Below are 15626 nucleotides of genomic sequence, written 5' to 3'. Positions count from 1 at the left end.
TTAAAAATTTTTGTTTTTCTTGTTTCTCAGGTGCTCATAATCCTGGCACTTAATGACCAACATTTCATCTGCCAGCAGGAATCCCACAGAACAGAAGGTGTGTTACAGTGAGACTTTCCATGCTCTACTAGCTAGTTGTTTTCCATAGCCCGATCTGACTGACCTTCCTACGCATCTGCTTGTAGCAAAGGCCGGAGAAAGGCCTTTGAGATGCTGTTTCCTTCAACAAAACACAGAAAGCCTTGTTGAGAACAGAAGAAAGAAGGAAGGAGAAAGATTAATGTCATGGCCCCTTCCTTCCTTCCCTGCTCTCTTGTTGGGTTAACACCATCAGGCCATGGATTTCCCTACCGGTGTGATGCAGGCAAGGAGCTACAAAAGGGTAAGAGGGGTATTTACATCAGTGTGAAAGGATCTGGGCATGGAGTTCATGGTGAAGGTCAGTTCAATTCTGTCCAATCCTCTCAAGAAACAGAAGGAATCACTGGGATCCATGCAATTGTCCCACCCTGGAGGATCCCCCACATACCTTTCTAGTTCTCTCCCAGGACCATGGACGACTGCAGGTTCTCTAGTCCTTCCCAAACTACGTTCTTATCTTTGGAGGTTGAATTAGATCCTAGAGTGTCTCAAGATGCTACCAAGGACAGCCTCAAGAAACAGCAAGACCCTTTCATCAATGCACCTTGCTGAAGGATCTCAAGAAATCCAGTGATAAGTATAGTCTCTCCTTTGACCTGGAACTGGCTGAGCCTGTAGACAACATGGCCCATCCCAAGTCTGCTCCCAAGTAGCCCCTGAATAACCCCCCATGGTCCCATGATAGTCCATCATCTAGGTAAGGCCATTTCAAAACAGCATAGCCAACACAAAGAATAAAGGAAGAGGAAAACTATCACCAACAAGGAAAGCTGAAGTGAAGAATTTTCACCATCACTGACTTGTTTTTACTCCATGGGAAAAAAAGTCCACAAATAAATATAAATTAATAAATAAGTGAATTAAAGATTAAGTAAAACAAATATAGATGATAGATAGATAGATAGATAGATAGATAGATAGATAGATAAGGGAGACAGGGAAAGTCAGGTTCCCCACGTGGAAGCAGATAGGTTTCACATTTACACATATACCTCCTGATGAGAAGCTGTATGAACCTCAAGCAACATAGAAGTTTAAAAACAGAGAAAGAGTGATAGGGGCCACTAATGGTCCCCAGCACTTTTTCGTAACATGTCTCTGTATTTCAGGTCTAAAAAATTTAGGCTGAAGCTAGACAGTGAGTTTAAAGAAACTGATAAAGGAAGAATAAAACCCAACAAATGTCCTGAGAATAGATTAGCATACTATCATACACAAATTATATTCAAAAGTGGTTTAAATTATAATGTAACTTGGGCTTCATAGCACTCTGATTAGTAAGGGCCACAGAAAGAATTCGTGCTCACTAAGTACCCCATGTGGTCTCCTGCATTTCCCAGCCTCTCTTGCAGTCAGGCTAGAGCCATGTGACTACTTTTGACCACTGGACTATGAAGAGAAATGGCAGGTGTCACTTCTAAGCCTAGACAATTTTGAGCTAGGTGCCTCCCTCATCTCCCTCTTCTCTTTAGCAGGCAATCTCAGAGACCGTGTTTTCTAGATGATCCATGTGCAAGATGGCAGATCTTCCTTCTGCTTGGATACCTGGGTGACTCTGGAACAAGGCCCTAACAGACCCGAGACAGACATGTACTAGAAGTGAGAAACAACCCTGTGATTCATTAGACCACTGAGATTAGGGGTTCTGCCTGCTGTGGCAGCTAACACTAGGAACCTAATACTGGGGGTTCCATTTCCACCAGAAAGCTTCCATTCAAATTATATTAGAAATAAATGGGGGGAGGTGGAACATCAGGCATTGAGAAGAGAATGCTTAGCAAAGGTGAGAGAGAAAAGATTACATATGGATATTGGAGAAAATTCATTTGGAAAAAAGTGACTTGCCACAATAAGAAGAGGTATTACTTTTTAGTTTACCTTCGTAAATATGGACTATAGCATTGGCTTGGCAGTGTTGAAGTTAAGAGAAAGCAAGAAATTACAATGAGGCTTAGCATGTAGTTTGCATCCCAGTTGAGAAAAGTTCCTTGTCTCATCCTCTATGAAGGACCACTGACACTTAGTCACATCCCCAAAAAGCCCATAGACGTCACCAGGCCATAGTGAAAGACAGATATTTTACTGAAAATTTCCAAGGAGAGAGAAAAGGTTTTACAATATGCTACAGATGGCACATTCTTCCTCCCAAAATACCCTGCTCTCCTTTAAAATCTCTTCCTTCAGTAGACCCTGCAAACAGAACCTAGAATCCTCCCAAATATCCCCTTTTTAATGCCATATAATCAAGCTCTGCGGGGGCTCCTCCAATTCTACATTTCCAGGGACGTCACTGAAAATCACTTCCTAGGCCATTTTACTGATGACATCATTATGCTCAATCAACAAAAGATCCCCAGCTCCTAGGTAGGATTTTCTGTCCTTATAAGTAAGAACGCAAAGAGAGAAGGAGGGCTTAGGAAGAGATGTGTCATGGATGATCAGTTTTAATTGGCTTTTAATTTATATCAGACTTCTCCCACCTCCCTCCATATTAGGTATATTCAGATTTTGAATAATTTTTTCCTTGTTTCCATGAACTTATCATTTTAACACATTCTAATTACCAATAGGAGGCAATGCTTTTTCAAAATTATATCCTTGGCCAAAGAAAAGCTGTATGTGGTTCTCTGACACATTATCAAGATAACTAGAGGTATAAGAACTCATTTGACCAAAACTTTTTCTGACAAAATTTCATGAAAAACAACATGCTGTTACCAGCTAAGCAATTACAAGTGTAGTCATTCGCACGGCTCACAAAACTGGATTTCTTGGAATTTGGTGCCATCTAGATGTGTCTGAGTGAACACCCAGACCACTCACAGTTCCCCCAGATGGAAGCCACTGCTGTTTCTTCAGGTTCATAGCTCAGCCTCTCTCACAGGGTGTACCCACTTTTCTTTTATTGTGGTAAAATATGTGTAATATAAAACTTACCATCTTAACCATTTTTAAGCGTACAGTTCAGTGACATTAAGTACATTTACGTTGTTGTACAAACATCACCACCATCTCTGGAACTTCTTCGTCTTCCCAAACTGAAAGTTTATACCCATTAAATAGTAATTCCCCATTTCTCCTTCCCCCAGTCCTGGCAACCAACTTTCTATTTTTATCTCTATGAATTTGACTCTTTTAGATACCTCATCATTGGAATCATATGGTATTTATCCTTTGTGACTGGATTATTTCCCCCAGCATAATGTCCTCAGTTCAGCCATGTTGTACCATGAGTCAGAATTTCTTTCCCTTATGAGGCTGAATAATATTGCATTATCACTCATTACACATTTTGTTTATCCATTCATCTGTCGACGGACACTTGGGTTGTTTACCCTTCAGTTGTGAATAGTGCTGCTCTAAACGTGAGTGTGCATATATTTCTCCAAGACCCTGCTTGCAATCCCTTTGGACATATATCCAGAAGTGAAATTGCTGGATTATACAGCAATTCTCTGTTTCATTTTTGGAGGAAACTCCGTGCTGTTTTTATAGTGGCTGTGCCATTTTATACCACTCTGGTTTTTAACTTCAAGATAATGGGTTATTGTTTTCCATTTCTTGAGTAGCCTGGAGAGATCAATAATCTGCTGAGTGAGGATTACCTATAAATCATGCCGGTGTCCAATGAGAATAAACCACTCCTGAGGGTTTCAGTGTACAAACATAAAGAAGGGCACTCTTGGGGATTCAACCTTTTTTAATGTATATCTTATAAAGATTCCTCATTGATCTAATTTCACAAACTAATTTTGAAGAAGGCTTCTGGAAATAATTTTTTTTCACCTTAAAAATGAAGAAGCTGAAGCATAGAATGGGTTATACTTCCAAGGTGACAAGTACATATATCTCCTGTAATCTGAAAGGTACTTACCTAGCTACTTCCATGACCTGACAGAGAACCAAGGACTCAGAAGGAAAAAAAAAAATGTAAATGTCTTCTGGGCAGTCAAAACACATAACTGTTAGAGAGAAACTCCTCTTCACTCCTATGGTTTCCAGGAGAGGAAACACAGCTGGCCTCTCTGTGCTTCTAACTCCTTCCTCAGCGATTTCTGACCAGTATTTGGGGGAACAGGAAATGGACGTGCCTTCTCTTCTGTCCCAGGGGCCAGCCCTGACCAAGCAGGTGTGGGTTGGGGTGGCCTCTCTCCATACTGCAAGGTCTCCAGCATCAGTCCCAAGTCAGAGAGGCCCAATGCTTTCCAACCACTCCTGACAGCTAAGTGAGGCTCCATAATGCCACAGCTCACAATTAGGAGATACCTGCAGATACAACACATGTTCAAATAATAGCTTCCTTTGTAATAAAGGTGATCCCTGAACTCCATCTGCTTGACTCCCTGTCTCCCTCAAGTGGGCTCAGAAAAAAGGAGGTGCTATTTATTGGGCCATCAAGTCTACGCATAAAGGTTATGACCTTGACTGGAAGGCAACTCACTCAGAGAATGGGTTGGAAGCTTTGTACTCTTACTCTAGACATATTTACGTGGCATCTAATAAGTCTAACAAATTTGGTATCCTGGCCCATAACAGAAATTAGAAGGCGGGATAGGAAAGGAGAAGGATAAGAAGAGAAAGAAGGAGAAGGAAGAGAAGTGGGAGGGGGGAGGCGGGAGGACAGAGGAAGTGGAGGGGGAGGAGGAGGGAATAGACGTAACCACAATAACGTAGCAAAACATAATAAATGACAGCATAGTGTTGGAAAAGTATAAAAAAAAAACTATGAAAAGGCATGTCACTCGTATGGTCATTTTTTGAGACACAAACACGACTCAGTCATCTCTGGGGACATCACTACAAAAACATAATAAGATATCCAGAAGTACAAAGAAAATGTTCAACGATACTCAATATACTATCAGAGAAGGCAGGGGAATGTAAAACTATGAATGTAGTTAAAGTAAATTGAGTTTTCCCGCTTTAAGGTTAAGCTTCAAGTAATTTAGAAAATGTTTTTACACAGAATCTGTGGCCTAACAAATAAGGCATTAATCTCCCAACCATAGCATTTGCACTGGTTTTTGCCATTTATATACCATCAAGGAGTGCTCGACAGTCCTGTTGTATGCCAGTATATTCCCTCTGGCTGCAAGGAACTGCCCAGTGTGGGTATTCATGCCATCTGGGGAAGACACAGGCTTCAGAAGCTCCTAGTTCATGTTTCCGGAAGCCTAACCAGGGCTCAACTATTAGAAGACCCTAGGTTATTCCCAAAAGACAGGGTGCAGACTGAGGTGTCTTATCTGCTTCAGAGATAAGAGAGATCCCGTCTTGTTCATCCGTTTTGTCAAATCAGAAGAGCTTTGTCCATCCAGCCGCCCATTCCTCATTCATTCATTCATTCATTCATTTGATACACAAATGCAGAGTGTTGGGCCGGGTCATTAGTTCCAATGACTTCGTTCAGGTAGGATTTGGGGTCTTATCTAAGGAAACTGTAACTCCCTTGGAGGGGAAAATCAGGCCACAAGATGGAGAAGTACAATCATTTCTCTGCATTTAAATACGCGAAGGAGTTGACAGGTTTTCACCTCCTGAATCACAGTTCTTTACCTATTTCGTGAATTTCCATTATGAGAAAACAACAAAAACTCCATTTAAAACTTTCTCAGAAAACCTGGAACTGCGGATTTTGTACAGAAACGGGAACGAGCTCAGCAGTCCTGTGGGTACCGGGCATGCGGTCGAGAAGGCCAGAGGCAGAGACGTGTGAGAAGGCAAGCGAGCATGTCAAACTCCTGACAGAACATGGAGGGAGCCCTCCCTGCGGTACCCTCAGAAGTAGGCCAGCCTTGCCAATATTTTTAAATGATGAGGTGCATGGAATCGAGACATCTGACCGGCTCTCCAAAGACAGCCTTACTCCTATCTCTATCCTTTGGAGGAAGACGAATGGAACATGTTCTCTTAGGCCTACGACTTGACTGCTTTGGGGTCTGCTGTCGGTCTATCAGATCTGCTCTTTGAGCTCCTGGGCCTCTTCCTTTGTGTGTGGCTTTCCTGGGGGAAACACTGGATAGAGAAGTGGCAAAAGTATGGATGGTCAAGGCCGTGCTACAAGGCAATGATAAGATGGAAAAACAGCCAAAGGTTGCAGAGGTAGATTTGAGGCAGGGGCATGAAAATGGGAATCTGTGTAGGCTGGAATGCTCTGAAAACCACTTAGAAAGCTGGTATCTGCAATTACCTAATCCTCAGTCTCTCTCTCTCTCTCTCCTCTTCTCATAAAGAATATTCATGGTGGGGGCACCTGGGTGGCTCAGTTGATTAAGCGTCCAACTTCGGCTCAGGTCATGATCTCACAGTCCGTGAGTTCGAGCCCTGCATCGGGCTCTGTGCTGACAGCTCAGAGCCTGGAGCCTGCTTCGGATTCTGTGTCTCCCTCTCTCTCTGACCCTCCCCCGTTCATGCTCTGTCTCTGTCTCAAAAATAAATAAACGTTAAAAAAAGAATATTCGTGGTGGACCGCTTAATCAATGAATGCCTAGTACAGTCAAGAAATCTAGATACATGTTGTCTTTTCCATTTCAGATGGTCACAGTAAGAAGTAACATTTCATTTACATGTTTAATGTTCACTGACCTCAACAGGATGAACCAATCAGTAAACTCATTGAAGGCAAAGTGATGTCAATCTCGACACAATGATAATCTCAACCGGGAATCTGTATCGATATTGAGTGTGGATCTCATTGAATATCAATGTCATTGTTTCCTAACAGAAAGAAATGTGTGATTTTGAATTTAAAATGAGAATTTAGGGGCATCTGGCTCAGTCCGTTAAGCGTCTGACTCTTGATTTGGGTTCAGGTCCGGATCTCACAGTTTGTGGGATTGGGCACCACCTCGGGCTCTGTGATGTCAGCGTGGACTGGGATTCTCTCTCCCTTCCTCTCTTCTCCTCCTTCTATCTAGAGATAGATAGATGCACTCTCTCTCTCAAAATAAATAAACATTTAAAATTAAAATAAGAATTTAATAATGTGAAAGTTTACAAAATGTAAACTATAACTGATCAATTCTATATTTGATACATAAATCTAAACTTGTACCTTCATTGTTCATAAGGAATTTTAAGTACCCTCAAGACCCAAATGATAGGAAAAATGTTTAGTGTCATGAAATTTCAAGTGTGTTTCAGTTAATATTTAAATGCAATGAATCAAAATATTACATTTCTTCATTATTAAGCAATATTCTTCAAAATCAACTATATGAAAAGACTACAATCAGTCATTGCACAATATGTTCAGCATGTCTGGCCCCCACTCCTTAAATGCTACTGGGACATTTAATTGAAATGCCACTGTGATAATGTCATTGAGATGGACCTCAAAATGCTCCTTACAAGAACTGCCAATGCTTCTTGGGGGCAGTTATCTCTCCCAGTCTAGAAGAAGTGGACCTACTTAACAATAATATAAGTAGACAATATCACACTGCAGTGAAGGCCACTAGAGTCACGGACATCACCTACTGATATTATGTAATGATCAACCTCCTTCTTTTAGCCTAGAGTTTCTCAACCCCAGTGCTATTGACATCTTGGGCTGAGTAATTCTCTGTTGTGGGAGTTGTCCTGTGCACCGCAGAAGGTAGAGGCATCCCTGGCCCCGGTTCCAGTAGCAAATCCTCCAGTGTGAAAACCAAAATTGTCTCCAGACATTGCCAAATGTCCCAGGAGGGGTTGCAGACTTGGTCTGCTCACTGAAAACCACTACTTAGCCCCATAAATATATATGTGATTACCTTGCACCAAACACAGAGATAGAAACCTAGTCCCTATGCTCACAGAGTTCAAAGTTGAGATAGAGGAGGAGACAGGTACAAGGTGGAGCGCCCAGTGCTGTAACTCTGGCCCACTGCAGTGCACCTGGCCCAAGAGGCAGGGGTGAGAAGCCGGGGAGAACATTCCAGGGCAAGCTGCTCTCTGTGAGAACTGGGAAGGATACTGAGGAAGGACAGGCACAAGGCAGCCCACGTGAAACCACAGAGCCTTCCAGGAAGAGACACATGGCACACTCCAGGGGGGGCACAGCGGTACCACAGGAAGGGTCTCACACACCACAGGCTTAGGGATTCGATCTTCACCATGAAGAAAGGGCGGAGAAGGCTGTGTAAGTGTGGAAGGGAAAAGCTGGTGTCTGCACTCCACAAGGTCACCAGTGTGCACGGGAGTCTGGACGGAGCAGTGAGGAGACCGGAAAGGGGCTGACCTACTTCAGGACTGTTGTGGAGCTTAATGAAACCATCCATGTGGATGCCTGCTGTCCGCATAAACTGTGATTTTTTTCCACAAAATCACCTCAAAAACCTGTAAAGTATGATATAAAGTACAACTTATGGCCCCTGCTCTCCTATGTCAGCATGAGAAACTCCAAAGACGCCTCTCGAAGAAACATCTGAGACGACCAGCATCGATGGCAGGATTCTCAGAATAAATGAATAATCCTGCAAGGGGACGACTACTGGGAAGGAGCTACCATATGGTAAGTTGCTACATTTTTTTTTATCTTAAAAAGTTGGGGCGCCTGGGTGGCACAGTCGGTTAAGCGTCCGACTTCAGCCAGGTCACGATCTCGTGGTCCGGGAGTTCGAGCCCCGCGTCAGGCTCTGGGCTGATGGCTCAGAGCCTGGAGCCTGTTTCCGATTCTGTGTCTCCCTCTCTCTCTGCTCCTCCCCCGTTCATGCTCTGTCTCTCTCTGTCCCAAAAATAAATAAACGTTGAAAAAAAAATTTTTTTTAAAAGTTATTATTTATAGAAAACAGTATGGCAGTTCCTCCAAAAGTTAAAAATAGAATAACCATATGATCCAGCAATTCTATTTCCACCCAAAAAAGAAAAAAATGAAAGCAAGGTCTCAAAGAGATATTTGCTCATCCATGTTCCCAGCAGCATTATTCACAATAACGAGACGTGGAAGGAACCCAAGTGCCTGTGGAAAGATGAATAAACAAAATGTGGCCCATTTATACAGTGAAATAGTATTCGGCCTTTAAAATGGTAGGAAATTTTGATACACGCTGCAACCCAGATGAATCTAGGGGACATTATACTAAGGGAAATAAGCAATCTCACACACACACACACACACACACACACACACACAAGTACTGTGTGATTATGCTTACATGACACAGGAATCAAATTCACAGAAAGGGAAAGTAACATGGCGCTTACCAGGCACTCAGGAGAGGGGGGATCCGGGGAGACTTTGTTCAACGAATACAGAGTTCCAGGTTTACAAGACGAAAACTGCTCTGGAGATTCGTTGCACAACCACATGAATATACTCAACACTACTGAAACCCGACTCTCAACAACGATTAAGGTGGTAAAGGTTTTAAGTTATGTGCGTTTCACCGCAACTTTTAAAAGTAATTATTATTTTATAGCACTTGAGATTAAGCACAGCATTTTCCACCTGGGAAATATGAACACATAGGTCCCTCTGCCTGAAAATAGAGGCTCAGCAGGACCAGTCCCTCAGAACGCTCGCCGATTCTCCCAGATTTCCTCAAGGTCAAATAACATCCACTCAAGTGTCTGTTGCCCAGAGTAAGCGACAGCTCGAAGCCCCACAGAGCGACCACACTGCCACCTCTTATTCACTTAGCTCCTCACAAGGACGTGCTGGAGACACACGGTGCCAGTGCTGTGCTTGGCACCGGGGAGGGAGCTGAGAACCAAACATGCATACGTCTGTCTGTCTTCAAGGAGCTTTTGTTCTAGCACAGCCTAATGACAACTAATTACAAAATTAATTAACTTATTTATTTTTGCCCAACAAGGGGACCTAACGTAGTCTGGAGTGCCAGGGAATAATCCTGCGTGAAACTGGCATTTCAGTTGAGGACTGAAGAATGAACTAGAGGTAACTTGGAGAGGCGAGCGGGGAGATGTGAGGCCATGGGAACAGGTGCAAAAGCTATAAAGCGGCCTCAGAGATGTGAAGAAGCCAGTGCAGCTGGCTGCCCTGGGGAGGGGCTGGTGGAGAAAGGATTGAGATGAACATGGAAATACGGAAAGAGCCGGAGGACACTGCCTGCTGCAGGGCCCCTTCAGACCTGCCGCATCCCTGCTGGGAGGCCTCTGGGGGCTGGCTTGCTCATCTCCCCTCTCTACTCCCCAGCTTCCCTTCCCAAGCCCCATTTTTACCACATCACTGCCCTATGCAGCTCTCTCCAGCACTTGGTGGATTCGTTCCAAACCTTTTCACATCAGGGCCCTCTTGAGCCTGCAGCTTCTTGATCATTGCATAACAAGGGTATGCTGTGGGGCCCTCCACTGAAGGCAAAACCCCAAACCAACCTGGCCTCAAAGAGTAAACTGTCAAGGCGGTAAGATGAGATGATCACACCAGGGTGGTGTACAAATAATACAGAATGGCGCACAACTGAAGGTCTCACTCAGATAAACTGTCCTACCTGAGCATGAGGTTGTCCAGTTAGAGAAGGTGGAGAAATCACAGAGAATGGGAGCTGTCATTAGGAGGCCTCACAGGGAAGTTGGGCTTAGAGCATGATGCCAGAAAGATCACATGGGACCCGGAGTGGGAATCTAGGGAATCTAGGGAATCTAAGGAATCTAGGGAATCTAGGGAATCTAGGAATCTAGGGAATCTAGGGAATCTAGGAATCTAGGGAATCTAGGGAATGGCGGGTGCCGGGCATGTGCCATTAGCACAGACACAACAGGCAAAGCCATCAGAGTAGCTTGGCTCTCAAGGGAAAGAGAAGACAATGAAATGCAGAGATAGACTGTTGAGAAGGCCCACATTGCAGAAGAAAGGGGGAAATGAAGCCAAGCACAGAACACTGAGAAGCAACGAATGACAAATGCAGGATGAGGAAAGCCAGAATACACCTTTCTCTGCAACATCACTGGTTATGTTTACCGTTCTTTATTGATCAGTTGCTGAGTAAATGGTTTAGGGTACACCGTGTGTTAAGCACTCTGATTTCCAAATCAGCTTATTATTTGTGCCACTCATAGAAGGTTACCTCACTTTTATGGACTCTCCTTTCCGGTAATTGTAAACTCCTTGAATGCAAGGGCTGAGTCCACTCTTTGCACATCCTGCAGTGCCTGACCCATAGTCAGCACTGTGCGCTTTCTTGGCTTCAGCAGTTATGTCAGGCCCTGGTCTCCCTCATTTTCAAGGCTCCCAAACAATGGCAAGGACAAACTGTGCTTTCCTCAGGAGCTGACAAAGCCAAATGCAGGGAGAAGTCGCAAGAAGTAGCTGACTCATGGCAAGGTTGGGGTTTCCACCCGGGGCTGCTTGACAAGGTATTCCTGAGATGACAAGTATGGGAGGTGTGGAGGGAGAAAGGATACCATGGCAGAGACGGCACATCAAGGAAACCAGCACCTCGACAGGCAGTTTGCTACCATGATGGGAAGGGGGACATGGTCCCCAATCTCACGAGTCAGCAAGGAAAGGTCTTCAAGAATTGTGCCTGATGGTGGGAATACAGGGTGACTTCTGCAAGAGGAAGTGGAGATTTCTAAGAAGTGAAGGTTTTCTGACAACCAAGAGATATGAGTAGACATTCATCTCTTTTTCAGAGTCAGCTCTCCTTCTCCAATCCTTTGCAGTTTGGGCACGTGGATGCCCTCCACTCTCTTCCATTCTGGAGCCAACCACAGTCCACTCGCAGGTCTGGGAGCAAGTCTTGCTAACACAGCAGCTACTCCAGGGAATAGAGATGAGCCCTTTCGGCATCCAGGATAGATCCCATATTCTGACATTAACGTCTGGTCCTCCTATAGGATGCATCCCACTCCTAAATGCACGTCAATATATTGTGATCTATCTCATGGGTGCTCAAATTGGCCCATCTTTGACCAGCACCTACAAGTTTGCCCCCACATCCTTTTAACATAACTCTAGGATTCTTCAATAGCTTCTTTGACTTTAGAATCCTCTTCTACATTTTCTGGCCCAGACCGGGGATGTGTCATTTCTCCAAAGAGTGCTTGTTCCTTTTAGAAGGAAATGGCATTTAGAGACCAGAATGTGAACATGAGATTCACACATTCTTCTTGGGTTATCATTGCTTCTAGGCGTTTTAATAGAGCTAAAAAAAATATGTATTTTTTTAAGAAAAAAATAAATCATGACTTCAGATGGGTATTTGCAATTCATATGAAAGATTACAAGGTTCTATGTAACTTTTGTGATTTGATTTATATGTTTTCTCTTATTGTCAAAATCTTGAGTCCTAAAAATATTAACAGGATCTCTTATTTTATTTACCCATATAAATATAAAATTTCAAAATAATAATATAACATTTTATTGAGGGCATTAAGATAAGTGAATTGAATTTAAGATTTCTTTGTGGTTCCTTTATCTCTAGGCTATACCCCAGTAGGCCTAGAAGCTCTGTGTTTAAAGTCATTTGAAATATTTTTTTAATATGCCACCAAACTATGAAACAAGTTCATTTCTTAATTCCAGCTCTGTTGCCTTCACCCCATTCTTTACCTATATATTATCCCATTCTTTCCCATTCTTTCCCTATATATTACTTTTTAAAAATGTATCCTTTCATTGTGTCTTCTTGAAACATTAGCAACTGGATATATGCTTTATTTTTCCTTCCTCCCTTTTAGTCTATACATAGATTCTGCTTTTTTTCGACAATAGTAGGTCCTCAAGATTATTCTTATATTCTTATAATATATATATATAGTATATATATATTCTTATATATAGAATAATATATATTCTTATATATATTCTTATATATATTATATATATTCTTATAGAATATATATATTCTTATATATACTTCCTCATCCACTTTTTTTATAAGTCCATGGAACTCTGCTATGTGGATGCCCATAGTTCCATCAACCAGCTCCCTATCAATGAAGATCTGTTTCTAGTCTTTTGCTGTAACAAACAGTGCTTCAGTGACACATGTATGGAGTCCATACATGCCTCCAAATTTTTAAGAAGGGCTATTTATTTAAAGTACATTAGGTGTTACCTTTTACATCTCTGCTACCTAGATATGCCAAAGTCACATTATTTTAATATGCACTTCTTGGATTCTTAATAAAATAATCATTCACATGTTTATTGGATATATGGATGGATGGATGGATATTTCTTTGTGTCAGCTTTCTATTTATGTCACCTTTCAAGGTGTTTATATTTTTTTATTTATTCTTACTTATTCATAAGAGCCATGTGAAGATGATAAGCCCCATGAGGACAGGAGCCAGGTCTAAGCTCCTGACTTGTTCTCCATTACATTCCCAACACCCAGCCTGCTATCCAGCATTACTATCATAAAGCATGCAATTTCACAATTTGCAACTTGGGGAAGTTATGTAGCCTGTGTAAATCTCAGTTCTTTCTGTGAAATGGGTATAATAGTTCTTAACAGGATTGTTAATTGTTTTATTTAGTACATTTTCTGAAATGTAATAAGCACTCAAATGTTAATGTCACTTATTATCATCAACCTCATCTACACATCATTTCATATTTTACCACAAAATAAAAACTTCAGATTTGGTGTTTTGAGATGGAGCTAACAGCAATGGAGCAAATGTTTTTATTGCCTGCATCGAGCATCAGGAGTGTTCATCATAATACATAATAAGGAAAAATTAATTATGATATAAGCCAAGGCAGTTGTTTTCTTGGAAAACTATTTGTGTCAGGGATGGCTCAGGGATAATTCTTATATTCAGGGATTTTTATTCTTCCCTAATTATTTAGTATCTAGTTGTAGTCTTGAAAGGAAGAAGATGTTCTCAAGAGTGAGGAAGGCCAGTGGCAAATGAGCATCGGTTCTCCTGATTTCCTTTTGAAATGGTAAAGATTTGGAGGAAGGAATTAAAACACACACATGAGCCAATATAAAAAAGTACAAGGTCACTCACAATCCAAAACTTCTATATTTGCTCTCTATATGTAAGATCACTCAGTATCAATAAATGAGGTAAAATCATTTTATTTGATCCAATGGTATTTTTAAAGTGCAAGTATCCCATGATGCAGAAAAAAGTTTGTAATTATTCCACAAATGCCACGAAAATACATAATTGCCACATAAATAATAAAAGAAATGTCATCTTAGAAACAACAGCAATTCGAACTTTAAGGAAATCCAATATAGAGAGTAACACCTCGGTTTTCAAACTCCATTTTTAATGATCTGGATCCTGGCCACAACATTGCGGTGAGTCCATTGAACTGGGCCTGGCCTCAAACTGTATCAGCACAACCAAAACTGTGTCTTTTCTTACCAAGTTAGATTGCATCGGGGGAAAGAGCAGTCTGATCATCCCCTGTGCACGAAGCACCACACCAGGGACCAAGGGGAATTCAAATCGCATCCCCACCCTCAAGATTCTTGCAAAGTTGGTGGAAAGATAAGCTTTCCCTGAATCCAAACCTCTCTCCAGATACTGTGCCATTTCTCTGCTTCCTGAATGGAAGAGCCATCTTTACCAGCTGTCTTCATTCTTTCACCTCCCATTGCCTCTTAAACCCACAGCAACCTGGCTTCGACGCTCCAGCACGCCACTGAAAACGATCTCGTCAGTGTCTCTAAAAGTAAGCATTTAATGCAAGACGCTCTCCAGCCTTTTCCTTGCCTCACTCATACTACCTCTTCGCCCTATGTCTGTATGTAGAGCTCCTTAGACTTCACCTTCCGATATGTAATAAGCACCCAAATGTTAGTTTCACTTGTCATCACCATCAGCATCCTCTATGCATCATTCATCAATACCGTGGAATAGTAAATTCAGATTTGGTATTTTGAGAAGAAGCAAAAAACAACAGGGCAAATGTTTTTATTCCCTGCATAGTCAGGTAAAGAGTTGGAGATCAAATCTTTGCTCCTTCTACACATTCTCTCTTGGAGTTCTCACTCAGTCCCTTGACAGTAAATATAATCTCTACATGGAGGATTTTCAAATCCTTATCTCTAACTACTCTTGATCCCTTAAGCTCCCCGCACCTATATCCAACTATCAGTTGAACATCTCCACTTTTACATCTGAAAGGAAACTCCAAATTAACACATCTAAACCTAGATGTGTGGTTTCCCAACCCTTTCCACCACCTGTACTCTCCTACCTTTCCCATCTTAGGCAATGGTACCTCATGCACCTGGGCTCAAACTAGATAACCAGGTGCCACGTTTGATTCGTCCCTCATCCTCACTCCTCCACCCCCCAAGCCAACTTACCACTAAATCTTATCAAAATACATTCACATTTCTCCATCTTAATGCTGCCACCATCTCTTGGCTGGACTACTAAAAAAGCCTCTGAACCTCCCCTCTGTTCCTGCTCTTTCTCTAATCCACTTCCCACTCAATAGCCAGGGAAAATTTTTAATAAAGAAAAACAATGTATCTTTTACATGTGTTTTCTGAACCATGTCAATGTTTTGTACTTCCAAAAATTATTAAATCAACAAGGACGAAGGGGGAAAAAAACAGAATTAC

The 15626-nt window shown here is 42.1% G+C and overlaps 1 protein-coding gene across 1 annotated transcript in view; it reads right to left on the bottom strand.

The window, feature by feature from the left end:
• Positions 1-9429, bottom strand: part of LOC125147565 (pecanex-like protein 2) — a 291684-nt gene extending 282255 nt beyond the window's left edge. Inside the window, exons 1-3 of the mRNA XM_047824659.1 lie at positions 9325-9429; positions 8188-8322; positions 352-372 (exon numbers count right to left, since the gene is read on the bottom strand). Coding sequence (XP_047680615.1) covers positions 352-372; positions 8188-8322; positions 9325-9429 — 261 coding nt within the window. The remainder of the gene's footprint in view (positions 1-351; positions 373-8187; positions 8323-9324) is intronic.
• Between the last annotated feature and the right edge of the window lie 6197 nt (positions 9430-15626).

This window comes from Prionailurus viverrinus, chromosome D2, assembly GCF_022837055.1.
Source record: "Prionailurus viverrinus isolate Anna chromosome D2, UM_Priviv_1.0, whole genome shotgun sequence".
Taxonomy (NCBI): Eukaryota; Metazoa; Chordata; class Mammalia; order Carnivora; family Felidae; genus Prionailurus; species Prionailurus viverrinus.
Note: the sequence above shows the minus strand (reverse complement) of the source record. Positions and strands in the feature narration are given on the sequence as shown.